Below are 13945 nucleotides of genomic sequence, written 5' to 3' on the forward strand. Positions count from 1 at the left end.
GTGGCTTTCCATAGCCTTGCTGATCCATGCTGGCCTCTGGGGTGGACTTGTTCGGGGAGGGATTTTTTTTGCCCACAGGTGACTACAAACTGATTCTTTCTTAGGGACATAAAAGTCTTGATCCCGCTTCAGCATACAGGTTGTAGAGTGTGAAATAAAATTCAGGGGAGGGCAAGTGCTAGTTAGTATCTTAGTTTTGGGAAGATGTCGTATTTGTACTTGAGGCTGGTGAGCGCCAGTCCAGGGCCTGCTGATGGCAGTGGAAAAACTGTTCACCTAATGGGCTTTGGATTACTCTTGAGTAGCTTATTGTACCCACACCTCCTGCGGAAGGTGACGTATCCTTCCTCTGTTGTTACTTCTTCATCCAAATGTGTTACACCTGGTTGACCAACGTGCCTTAAAGGAGATCTCTTTGCTGAGTGCACTAATTGCCACTTGTGCAGGAAGGAGAAGCTGTCGCTTTGTGGCAGCTCCTGTTTGGCCGGAGTCTTGCTAACCCTGGCTGTGTGTCTGGAGTCACTTTTTATTAAAGCCGAATTGAAGCAGCGTCTTTGGCAGAAGATTGTTTGGAGGTTAAGCATTTTTACCATGTTATTAGTGATGATGGCATAGGGATTTGCATGAAATTAAGATGTGCAGTCTGTGCAGGTGCTGGTGTTGTTCCGGTAAGCATCGTGTGGTGGCCATCGCTTTCTGTGAGCAGTGCTGGCTGAGGCGCAGGGTAGGCGTCGTGCCCCCTTCAGCAAAGCTACTCATGACATCTCTGAAGGGGACCGATGAGCGTTTCCTGTAAATACACATACTGGAAACATCTGCCCGGCACATTGAATTAAAGGATTTTTCTTGATGTGTCGTCTGACCCTGTATGCTGAGGAACTTCAGTGCTCTGTTTTCCTCATGACTTCCCCATCTTTTTCTTAAGCTGTCTTTTAGGCGCACTCTTCCGCAGCGGGAGCTGTGAGGACGGACTGGACCTCACTTCCCGCATCTGTCCCAGCAGCTGTACCGCTTCCTGCCATGAATCATCCGAAACACACTTCTTTTTTTTTTACTATTTTATTTAAGGGTGAAGGCACAGTTGTTTTCCTGAAGCCACAAACTAATCTCAGCAGTCTGGCAGCCAAGCCTTAAATGAAGGCTCTGGTGCGAAAGTGTTCAGAGGAAGGAAGTGCCTCCCCGTCGGTGGTGATCATGGGCAAGCCCGGAGCAGAGCCCCTTTCCTTGTGGGCTTTGGTTGTGGTCAGGGGAACTGCAGACTTCATCACATCTTGGAGAGTTGCAGCAAAACGTCTCCTCTGTTTGCACGTCAATGTCAAACACGCCATGACCTTCGGTTTTCAGAAGTTCATCGCTACAGCTAACCAAGTACTAATTGTCAAATGATCTTTGGAGCAGGGGGTATAATCTTTTGCCTGAGAAGTCTTGGCTATGTTTTGGATCCTCTCTGGGGCTGATGTTTGTGGCTTTGTTTTCCAGGGCTTATTGATTGCATGTATTTCAATTCTAGCAGTCCAAAATGAGGCATTTTTCTGTCCTGAGGAGCTGAGGATGTGTAGTTCCTGAGACTTGAGAGGTTATTGTTTTTCACACACAGATGAAATCCAAAATCCGCCCCCTCAATTTTGTCTTCAGAAAAACCCACCAAAAAAACCCCAACCCAAAAGCACACTAACTACAAAGTTGTTAAGCTTTTTTTTTTTTTCTTGTTAATTTTTCTAGGGAAACGTCAGATTCACCACTTGGGAAACCAACTTCAACTCAATCAACATTGTCTGGATACTGCCTTTAATTTTTTCAAGATGGCTGTGAGCAAGCACCTAACTCGGGGGAGAAAGATGACCCACGTAATTGCTGCATGCCTCTACCTGGTGTGTAGGACAGAAGGAACTCCTCGTATCCTTTCACATTTGAAAAATAAAAATACATAAATAAAAGACATACTTTTAACAAGTCAACTATCCCAGTTAGTCCTTGTTTCAAAATTTGCAAAGGTAAGTGTTTAGGAGCTAACTTTGTCACTGTTGGTTTTATATAATGAAGTGAATGGGAGTTTTTCCTGTGGTTCAAGTAACATTTTTCCCTTTCTAAATGTACAATACTTAGTATTTACAAGGAGCTATAAATGTCACTCTACCTCCCATCAATAACTCTAGATTTCTTCTTTCTCAACATTTTCTTCTAGTATAAGATTGCACTTTTCCTGTGCTTTGCTAGGGATTACTTGTTTATGGTGTGAGGTTTTTTGTTGTTTTGTTTTTCTTTTTTAAAACAAATGAAAATTAACCCCAAGCCTCCTGTAGTGTCAGCATTAAAGAACAGATTAGAGTTCCAGTGGGTTTTCCATAAGATATTTGGATTTCCTTCTTTTAATGCTTGTGGGAAGGACAGTATCACTCCCGTTTTAGTTTTGGGGAAAAAAGGCATTTGATAAATTCCGAAATTTGCTCAGAGATCTTACAGTGGCTGGAGGTGGGACTGCACACAGGCCAGAGTTGCAAGTGAGTACTCCTTGCCTCTAGACCATCCTTATTTTTGTCGTGTAGAACTTCATTAAAATTCATGTGAGCTTTAAATACTGATGGCCATCCAAATTTATTTGGTTTATACATTTTTACTTATTTTATGTTGTGTTTCAGTTACTGGAATTTGGAGTTTAGTATCAAACAATTTCTTCTGTGTTATTTTAGTTCTTTTCTGCTTTAAAGCAGTATGTGCATATCATCAGTATTCTGTTTGATTTGATGCTTTTTCTAGATGGCAGTTTTCATTCTATATTTTAGCAGTTGAACAGCTTAGCTTTCCTTTTAAGATTGAGATTTTTTTTTTTTAGTTTCAGAAACTACATTCAGTGTTCTAAAATTAGGGCTTTCTGATAGTGTTGTGGTCATTGCATTTGCATGTTTAAAAAAAATGTGGTTTTGCAGGAATAATGGAATTAAAAGGAAGGCTTGCCTATTACACTGGTCTCTTCTAATGTAAAAATCTCTGTGTGAACTTTGAACGGTATAACTCTATCATTACCATAAAGACAGCGTTGATTTAAAAGCATTGCCAATATTTTTTATGCCCGTGTCACATTTTCAAAGTAATTTATTTATGGTCATTATTTGATACTACTGAATGATAGCCTAACCATAATACGCAAATCCATTTTCCCCCACTCGTAGTGATAAAAAAGCATTCGAAACAGTATGAGCTGTAATAGGCAAGTAGGTACATTGTAATGTAGCAGCCATCTGTGCAGCAAGTGTGGCTAACTTTTCTAGCAAACAAAAAACCCACCACTTTGTTTGTTTGACATATCCCTCTTTATTATTTCATCAGGTGCAAGATGTACTGGTCTGGTTGACACTTCATGAATACCTAAATTAATTTTCCCACTTTTTTCATTAAATTGAGATAATATCCTATGTGATATTTCACGTAAAATACTAGGACCAGGGTATGGATAAGACTGCAAAGATGGGCTCTGTCTTTCTATATCAATATCACAAAGTACTCCATCTTCATTTGCACGGTTACTGTGCCACCTGGGAATCAGGAAGTGGTAGTGCATGACTGTATGGCTCAGTTTTGTTAGTGTTGATTTTTTAAAAGTCCATTAGATAAAATTAAGTTTATAGTTGATATTCAGAATTTAACTCTGTTACTTTGGGAGAGTGAGTTCATCTTCTGCCTGTGTTCTGTTGTTTGGGTTTTTGTTTTGTTTTGTTTTTTAGTATTTAAAATCCAGTGTAGTTTGCAAAACAAACCCCAAATAAATTATGGATTCTGAACATTGAAATAGAAGTTCCTTTTCTGGTACCTTCCTTTCATTAGAAACTTGAAAACCTGGGAGCCACAGGTGCATATTGCTGACCTTCGAAATGAAAATACATTCAAGCCTCCGTAGATTAATTATGATGATCATTATCAGCACATTATATTTGTTTCCAGCCTAGATCTGGCAATATAGAAATGTGCTACAGGAGGCAGGCGTGTTCCCAGGGCCTTTGGTCCAGAGAGACCAAGAGCAGGTGTAGAGGGTGGCCATGTGACAAGATGCTTTAGCAAGAATGAAGATGCACGTTCGGGGTAATAAGCTTGCGGTTGGTTTTGGCCTTCTGGAGAAGCCAGCAGAGGATGGCATGCGAAGAGGAGAAATATGCTGTGCAAAGGACATACAGTATTTGTAAGACTTCAAGATTTATATAACACTGCTAAGTAGATTTACTGAGTTTAGTGTTCATTATCATTGTGTTGGTTGTAGAACCCTTATGGAGAAATTTGGGAGAAATTTAGAAAAGGAAATTAAAATCTGAAGATTGGTGAACGTATTTTAGAGGAAAGAGATAATGTGGAAGAAATAGTGACGGGCAGCAGCATCGTCACAGCTCAGAGACAGCACCTTGGTTTTGGATGGCCCAAATGAATCAGTGGGGTGACTCGGGAGTCGTAGAGGCAAGAGAGATTAGCTGGCAACAGAGTAGTCTCTGAAACAGAAGACAGTATATTTCTTAAAAAATATTATGGTAGAAGGAACGAAGTATGTATGTGGCCTGGGGAAGTACAGCGGGATGTAGTCAGGGGCTGAAGTGGCAAGAAATGTTGTGTTCTCTCCAGTGGCAGAACCGAAGGAGTGGGAAGTTTTTGGAGAGGGAAAACAGGATTTAATTGTGTCTGCACTGAGTTCAGTTTGAGGGAGTGGAATGTATTTATCTGACATGGATATCTGCTTATTCTTCTTTTTTCATAATGTACATGTCGCCAGCCAGCCTCTGTGAAAATGTGAGGAAAATTGTAGCCAAGTCTATTGGTACAGTCTGAATTATGCCTTAATAAACCTCAGCCTGAAGTAGGAAAACATTAAGTTCTCCTTGCTTCTTATGTGTTGTTTAATTAATGCAAAATATTCCAGTAACACAAATTTTTTAATCTGAAAAAATAGTTCTAGAACTTAAAGAGAACATAAAAGTTTATTTATCTAAAGTGCAGCTTTTATTTATAGTTCTTTAGAAAGTTTAATATATTATTTGAGATCTGAATTGATTTTACATCAGTTTATAGTTTTTATTAGCTTATTTGACACAAAACCGCACAATGCAGCAACTTTGACATAGCTTTTAATTTGCCTTGCTTATATTACTTGTCAGCATTAATGTTTTAAAGGGAAGATGGCTTACTAGCTATTAGCTGAATTTGAGAGGTGTTTCATCCTTTTGATGAGCTACCTATAAAACTTTAATTTATTACTCTCTTTATAAAATGTGTCTATATTATGAGTGTCAGAAGTAAAGGTATAATGCAAAAAATACATCTGAAGGAGATAGTGATTTTTAAATCCTCAGGTTTGATGGAACTGGCTCTCCCCCTCCCAGGGTCTGAGCGATGCTGAGCGTTTCTAGTGACATCTGACTTCAGCTGGCACTGCCAGTGCTGCGGGCATTTCAGACTCTGGCTCTTAATTTGTTTCTTGGAATAGTAACAGTCCTCAGTTGTTTCTCTTTAATGTTTTGAACAGCTTTTCCACCCCTACATATGTTTGAATGGAAACAAAGGGCTCTTTAGCTGGTCCTGCCGTTCCCGAGAGAGAGAACTTGGGAAGAGCCGGGCAGGGTGTTTGAGTGACTTACGGGCTTGGCTGTAACCCGTGGCTGCCCTAGGTCACTCGGGAACAATGAGAGCCTGGCCAGGATTTTCCAGGTGGGATATCAGTTTGTTTTAATCCAAGGAACGTTTCATTCTGTTTGTAATCCTTTTTACTGTACACAACTGTTAGAAAAACTGTACAATTGTCCACTATTTTGTTTGTAATATTTTGGGTACTACACACGCACCTTTTTTATTTTATTTAATTATTCTTTTCCTTTGAAGCTCTCTGGAAAACGCACCCTTAGTTGTAAACCCAATCCTGTCCTTGCAGCTACCTTGTGTACATACCCCTCTGTGTGCCTCTGCAGGTAAATTCAGGGCAGGTTTTTCCCCCTCCAGTAAAGCTGATCAGTGTCGATGCCGAGGGGCTGGCCGAGCCCTTCCCACCGCCCGGGGCGGGGGCAGCCTCCGGAGCTTGATGTTGCCCAAGTTATTCAGGTGGTCTTCAGCAGCCCTGTGTGTAGTCAGAGGAAAGAGGTGGGCTCCTCCCGAAGTCACTCCAAGGCAGCCAAGTGAGGCCTCTCTTCTGAGTTGTTTGCAGAAGAGCCTTTCCACTAAATGTCTAAAAAAAAAATAACCTCTTAAATTTGAGCGTTGGGAGCAGAAGGCTGACAGGAGAAGGTTTGGCGCCTTGGTATCTTTTACATGTAAACTTGCGCTGGGTGGGAAAGTGTAAGGCGCTTTTCCTCCCCTGCTTCCTCTGTCCCGTGAACCTCCCTTTTGTTTGAGGGAAGATCATGAAGGCATTGCAGGATCCCAGCAGGCAAGAAGGATTTGGAAAAAAAATGGGCATCTCCTTGCTGAATGGGGCAGTACTTTGTTATTTCCTATTTGTCTGCAGTACTTGCACTTTATTGCCAACCTATTTGAATGCCTCCTGGTTTAATGTGTTTATTTTCATGTCACAGTAAGGGAAGTTGAGAGTATTTATCTTCATTTCCAAGTACAGAACTGAGGCTAAGTGACACATTCAAAGTTACTCAGAAAATCTGTGATGGAGTAAGGAATTGGTCTCTTTAATCCTAGATTAGGCATCAGCTACTGAGCCTTTCTGCCTCGTTGGTCTTTGCAAGAGAAGTACAGCTAATTTCCTTTCGAGCATTAGCAGGCTCTGTCAGCTTCCATACTGCCTTGGGAAGCTTTGTATAACCTCGCCATGAGAGCCTTTGAAGGATACATTCTTTGTTTCCTTACTAACACTTCAAGGTCTGTCTTTGCAAGGAAAAGGGCAAGACTTCCTTTTTTATTAGAAATGAAAAATTAGATCTCCAGCAATCTTTTAACCTCTACTAAAACTTCCTGGAGCCAGCAGGCCCTAGTGTTCCCAATTAAAAAGTTAACTTTTGAAATTAGGCTTTAATCAACAAAATTTTAGAGCTCTAGTTAGGGAAGTTAATAAAACCAGTTTCTATTTCTCTTCGGTTAAGGACTTTCTTTTTAGTAACTGACTTTTGATTAAATACAGTTGCATTCAAAATGTGTTTTGTTCAAGTGTTGAGTGTGAGAAGGACATAGCAGATTAAAAATGGATTTTAAATTGCACGGTTGAAAATACATATAATATTTACAAAATCAAATTACTTTATTTTATTTCACTAGATTTTTTTTTTTGTGTGTGTCTGGTAAAGGACGCCAAGATCTTACTTCATAGAAAGTTGAATAGAATAGAATATTTTCAGTTGGAAGGGACGTACAACAATGATCTAGTCCAACTGCCTGACCACGTCAGGGCTGACCAAAAGTTAAAGCATGTTATTAAGGGCATTGTCCAAATGCCTCTTAAACACTGACAGGCTTGGGGCATCGACCACCTCTCTAGGAAGCCTGTTCCAGTGTTTGACCACCCTCTTGGTAAAGAAATGCTTCCTAATGAAGCATTTGCTTGCACTTGAAGTCTTGGAGAAGCCTTCTCCTCTTAATTTCAAAATGAAGTTTTAAAATTGGTATGCTTTTGAGTGGATGAATTTTAGCTGGGAGAGTTTCAATCTATTAATGAAAAATTGCGACCTTAAATAGGGTGCGGCTAATGTTGCCCCATGTTATTTGCATCTATTTCCAAATAGTTCATGTGTTTGGTAATGCTTGGCTTGTGTGATCTTTCCTATTTAGTACCACAGGAGACAATGCTGGAGATGTAGGGAAGAGGGCAGCCAGGGGCAGCAATAGAAGTTTAATTTCTGCACCTTAATTTCTCCCTGTCACCCTCTCCTCCAGCCAGGGTTGGGACTGCTGAATTTCAACAGCAGGGCTCATGACCTGAAGCCAGCATATCCAGTCTGCTTTTCCATGGAATGAAGGAGAATCATATGATTTTTCACTCGCAGTACTGCCTCGTACTTCTTTGCCGTATAAAGAGATATGTATAAAGGAAGTATGTTGCAGAGAAAATGAGGCGGTTCATGTTTCCCGTTGGTGGGAAAGTAAAATTTTCCTCTCCATGTGCTCACTGACGTTGTATGCTCCGTTGTGTGGCTCCGTTCTCTTCCCCACTGCGTCCCCTTACTGCAAGGGCTGCTCCTGGCTGCTGCCCTGCGCTTGTAGTTGGGTGGCAGTGGGGCAGCGAGGCAGAAGGAGTCGGGGCTCTGTCGCTCTCGGGTATCTTGCCTGGCCTCCAGCTGTATTGCAGAAGCGCCTGTCTTTCCCTAGGTCCTGTGTCATATCTGTCAGTCCTCTATGGATGTCTTTGTAGTATCTGAAGTGATGCTGGGTACTTGAATTGTTCCACTTGTATCTGGTGATTTGCAGTGTCTTTTAAAGAGAATTCCCTCTTCAGAAGAAAGTAACCTGAAGCCTTTCAAACTGGTTGTATGGCCCTGCAGCTGGGGGACAGGACTGGGGAGATGGTTAGTGGTCCTCAGATTCTCCTCTTGTCCCCTGGGGGAGAAAGCCATAAACCTTACTTGTGCATGACTTGGATGTGGCAGGAAAATAGTGTGAGTGCTGACTAGCGTTATCCCTGTCGCTGAAAGTCATCGAAGCTTTCCGCAGGGAGACCGTAATTTTAAGGTGGAGATTCTGTGCTTGGGTGATTTTCTTTGTTCCTTTAAGATTCTGAAAATATAAAAGGGGAAGGGAACTTTACATTGTGGTGTGTGTCAACTCAACATCTTACTGTTTAAATCCTTGTGCTAAATGCCCATTATGGATGTTGCAGGGAGGGGAAAAGCTGCTGTAAGTGCAGTAGTGATAATTGACCCACTTAAGAGAGCTGCTCTAATTTTGCATGTTACAGCATCCTGGAAATTCAGATAAGAATGTTGATCTCTCCAGCTAATAGGATTTCTAAATATATCATCCAAAAGAAGCAGGAGGACTGTAATTTTGCACATGCCTGTGTGTGTTCAGGCTAATGTTTTGTTTAAGAAATGCACACTCTGAAAATCTGCTTTTCTGTTAACTTGTTACTAACTCAGGATAAAAAACTGTTTGACCTTTGGTGCCGGCAAGGGGAGACCTGATCCTTCCCCATTGAATTCGCTGACGAAATTCTCACCAGCTTTTGTGTAGAGGAGTGACCAACTTTTTTCCCCTCAGGATGTTAGTACCCAGCAGGTGGCTCAAATTGTCAACTTTTCCATAATGCAGCATTAAACAAAGTATCTGCAGAGATAGAGAGGGGGACAGGGTCACAAGGTGGCCTACCAAGATTACAGATTTTGGCTGGTTTTGATAGCTTTGTTTTTTGTTTTCCTCGTTTAAGGGATATTTTGAACAGTAAAGTCAAAATAATCCTCTTCTGAAATTTGACTGCAGAAATACTTTTTTGCTTTACAGAGCAGAGTGTTTCAAGTCTCTCTACGCAGTTCTTTCTCAAAGCACATCGATGGGTATGACTGCTGAAAACCATGGGGTTCGTGCTCAACAGAGCTGTTACACCTAGATTGTTTTAATTTTGGAGGTCCTTTGCCCTTGCCCAGTGTACCTTTCTGTGTTGGGACAAAACCAGTCATCGTGGTCCCTCTTTGAAAGGAAGGGACAGGCTTTACTCTGTAGGCTTCTGGATTAGGTCCACTGAGGCCTTTGTCGCTGTGGGCTTGAATTTCATTATGGGCAGGTAGAAGTAGTGTTTATTTTTTGGCAGTCCTGTGCTCTGTCACCATGTCGGGCCTTGTGTAACGCAGAAATACTTACAGCAGAAGCACCTGAGCCAGATTTTTAATGCATGTAATAGTGGTCTGTTATTGCATGCATAAAAATAGTAATTAATAAAATTCATTGCACAGTCTGTCCTCTTAGTAATTATGTTCCAGTTTGGGGTTTCTGAACTGATGAAGCATTCTCATGGTAAAGGTGAAACAAGGCAAGAAACAGAAGCAGGAAACAGGAGAGCTACAAAGGCATCAGTAATACCGGGGTAAAAATACGAGAGGCAGCCCTCACTTACCAGCAGCACTGAGAGGGGGTGATGCTTTGAAACATGGTGGCAGAGACATGGGAATTAATGAGGGGAACGAAGGCAAGACGAGTTCTAGGTGATGGATGAGGGGAGGGAAATGTGATGGCAGAAGGGCCTCCTTCCAGTGAAATAAATACAAAGGAGGGACGATAAGGAAGGGGATCACACCTCTGATGTCTTTGACCTTCAGTGATCCTTGCATGCTTGTGAAAATAAATATTTAACAATCTTCTTAAAGCTTGTTTAAAAGAGGAAATGATTAGGTTAGCTCTCAGCTTAATTCAGAAGTTTATCTCTGCATCTGAATTTTGGTGCTTATGTCAGCAAAAACAGCATTATAACTGCATTGTGTTTTGACCTGATGGGAGCTAATATGATGCAAGCACCAGCTAAATAAAAAACAGTGTGGTACAGCCGGTCATTGTGTAGCGCATTCTTGCTTTTGTCAGAGGATATGTTGGATGTGGTATGGGATGTGGAGGAGACGCTTCCCCTTCCTTCCCTGCACGCCCACTCCCCTTAAGAAAGGGGGGAGGGGGGGAAGGTTACCTGATGCTTTGTTTAAATAAATCCTGGTAGCAAACATGATCAATTACGGTCAAAGTTTTTGATCTGGTCACTGAAAAATATTCCTGATTGTAGCCGTCACTAATGTTTTCTGCATTTTAATACTTTAGAAGTCAATTAGAAAATTAAACGCTCTCCTTCATTAAAATAATTTTGAAGATTGTGTATTTGCATTTTAATGCTGTAAGAATGATGCCTTAGAAGACAAATTCATATTATTAAATAGTTTAATTAACATCAGTAATGCAAAATAGGGTGATTAAAAGCCAGTGCATTGAGACCTATAAGCATTTCTGTGCTTGCTATCTGCAAATATTATTTTAGCTTGAGGTCTTCTAAAACTGTGTCCACTTTCATCATATTCTTAAGTCTTATGAAGCTTTTTTTCTCTTGCACTTTTTGATGTTGTAAGAACAAAGTGAAGGTATATCAGAGAAACAATATTACTTTTCAAATTTGTTTTGGAAAAAAGGATTCATTCTCATACCTGGCCTGTCCTCATATCTTGCAAATGCTATTGATAATGATTTCTTACATCCTAATAAAGTATAAGCCTTTTAAAAATTGGTAAAAGTACTTCTCAAGAGCTGTCTTATTTCTTCAGATGTTTGTCAGTAGGATTTTGTTTGCATGACATAGTCTTCATACACAAACTTCACACTGGAAATGCGTCTCAGTGAAAGACTTCTAGCATTTTGTAATCTCATGCCAAGTAAAATTGTGAGCTGAGTCTTTTCTAAGCTTTTCCCTGGTAGCCTGCCTTTATGGCAAGTCCATGTCCTTCTTCGAAGGCAAAAGAAAATGTCTTTTAAGCTTAACTGCCAGACTGGCTCAGTATTGTAAGTACAAATGATGTAATACTCAATCACATGGTGGTATGTCTGCTATTTTCCCCCCCCCTTTGAGAGAGAGAATAATCTTTCCATCTTATCCAGTTTCAGCAGTTTGGGAAAATAGCAGCCTTAAATGAGACCCAAAACAATGAAAATCTTGATTTCTTCCAGAGCTCTGCTTTTGAAGCCAAATGTTCCCCATGCCTTCTTTATTTTGACTTGCTAATTGGAAATAAGATGTTGAAGATAACGTGTACTTTAAAGCTTGTGTATTGTGTATTTTATTTAGATTTAATCCTTTAAAAGTTTGACAATAAAACATAAATTGCGGCACTCTCATCTTTAGATCAGCTCTAAGTGAATCATTTAAGTTTTCAACATCCTTCCAGTTTGGGAGAAACACAGTAGTCTCAGTGATGTTTTGACTGCATGTGTTGGTAAAGTGCTATGAGATTTGCTAATCAGTATTTTTAAATGGAGATGTATAACTGTTTCTTCAATGAAGGAGCAGCTTGTCTGCCAAAAATAAAGTCTTAGCTTATGCCTTGACAGGGAGTAGAAATCAGAGTGCTCTTCAGATTCCTTTTGTATTAGTAAGCATGGAGGAATGGTGAATGATGTATTTTATGTTATCATACATGAACTACTCATGATGGAAAGCAAATTTTGAAAGAGGGGAAATATATAGACTGAAAAAAATCCTTTTAGTGTGGACAAAAAACTGTGTCTAACTCATAATATGCTATAGCCTTTTTAATATGAAGAGAAAATTGTGCAATAAAAATACATATTCAGCAACACGACATGTACTAACTGAAATGTGAAAGTCTTTATTACACCAAAACCAGAACTCCAAACACTGCCTCTGTCTTATTGTCAGAATTTCTCACCTTATCTGTTTTACAGTATTTTTCCTTCTATAATCGGTCCTTTTAACTTTTTATTGTGCTCGTAGAGAGCCTTTTGGCCTTGCAGTTTCCAAGAGGGAACAAAGTTGTTATTGTCATTTCAGGTACTGTAATGTGTGGCACAATTCTAGGACAAAGAAAGAGCTGGTGTTTCAAGTTAGACTGCAGAAAATTTGAGAGGTTACCTGAACTTGCTAGTTTCTGAGAAAGCACCACTGTCTCCTCGCTTTGCAAGGATTTTGTCCTCTCCTAGCTAACTTGCATTAAAAACGCACTACACAACCCCCCACCCCCCCGCCCAATGAAGCCATGGCTTCAGAGTAATGAAATTCTGCCTATTGAGCTCCAAAGTTGTGAGATTATAGATGCTTTTCTGTGACGTTTCCTGTTGGGCAAAAGAGCTGGGCTGTCTGAATTGAGAAATTTGCCATTGAAATCGCCACTGGACCATCCTTGATCTCCAGGGAAATGAGGAAACAAATGTAAAATAATTGTAAGTTATTACTGAAGAAGTCGTCTTTTAAAGAAACATCTGGAGGTTTCAGCTGCTGCGTCTCAGTTGGTACCTGAATTCAGAGAATGCTCTATTCTGTACTTATCTGGAGTTGAAAGTTGGGTTTTCCCACGAGTGCTGTTAACTTCTGCAGAATCTAAGTTGAATTTTCTTTTCTATATGAAAATTTCTGGTCCTTAAAGGATCAGTCTTCTAGAGAATGCAACAAATGGACTGCATCTGTGCTGCTGTCTCTGAGGGACTCCCAAATCACTGCATTCTTGTCACATCTGGAGGACTCAGTTCACTGCCAATAATTATTTCCAGCACATATTCAGATTATAGTTCTTCTGTTGAAAAATATTTTTGTCAACGTTCAGTTTAATATTTATTATCTTCCACCTAGACTCTAAGCTCTTATTGTGGCAGAGGAAAGCAACTCAAGTATTGGTTGCTGCTGTACTCATTCCTCAGTCTTTGAACTGGTGGCTTCAGTGTCTCAGCTGTTTCTCATAGTCATTCAGTGATGAAACGAGAATGCTCTGGTCCTTGGTTTCGTTGATAATGTTGGCCACCCTCCCAGCAGAGCTGTAAACTGGTCACTTTCCTCATGTTGCAACTGGAGAAGTTGGGAGCACAATAAGGTGCCAAGAACGTTGGCTGAGAGGTAGTATCCAGAACATGAGGACAGCATCGAAAAAAGAAGCTGCAAAAAAAAGTAGCTTGACAGAAGTGTTTCATCACAACAGGTTCTAGGATGGGAGGAAAGAGAATACAGAGCATTTTCCACCAGCTCTCCAGCAGTCAGAGAAGGTGTGGTACATACAGGGAAATGTAGACAATATATATAGACAATATATACAGACAATATATCTGAAGGTGATGAAATATGGAGGAGACAATCCAGAAAACCTGTGTCCTATGTAGGATTGTAGAATAATTCAGATTGGAAGGGGCCTCTGGAATCTAGAGGCTCCCCGCTCACGTCCTCAGTAGATTGCTGAAGCCCTACTCTGGTTGAGTGTTGGTTGTCTCTAGCAGTGGATGTGTCATACTCTCTCCAGCCACCCTATTGCAGTGTTTTATTACCTTCACGGCAAAGATTTTTTTTCCT

General features: G+C 40.5%; 1 protein-coding gene across 12 annotated transcripts in view; it reads left to right on the top strand.

Moving 5' to 3' along the window:
• The window catches only part of BRF1 (BRF1 general transcription factor IIIB subunit), a 172866-nt gene that overhangs the window by 43246 nt on the left and 115675 nt on the right, over positions 1–13945 (top strand). For 5 of the 12 annotated variants that reach the window (XR_012673780.1, XM_075150905.1, XM_075150908.1 and 2 more), the window contains exon 3: positions 1723–1896. Coding sequence is in view for 5 of the 12 variants with exons in the window: in XM_075150905.1 (XP_075007006.1) it covers positions 1723–1896 (174 nt within the window). In the remaining 7 variants the exon portion in view is untranslated. Of the gene's footprint in view, positions 1–1068; positions 1369–1722; positions 1995–5545; positions 5686–13945 lie in introns of those variants that run through there. The other 7 variants (XM_075150914.1, XM_075150916.1, XM_075150915.1 and 4 more) reach the window with 3 other exon arrangements.

This window comes from Calonectris borealis, chromosome 5 (assembly GCF_964195595.1).
Source record: "Calonectris borealis chromosome 5, bCalBor7.hap1.2, whole genome shotgun sequence".
Taxonomy (NCBI): Eukaryota; Metazoa; Chordata; class Aves; order Procellariiformes; family Procellariidae; genus Calonectris; species Calonectris borealis.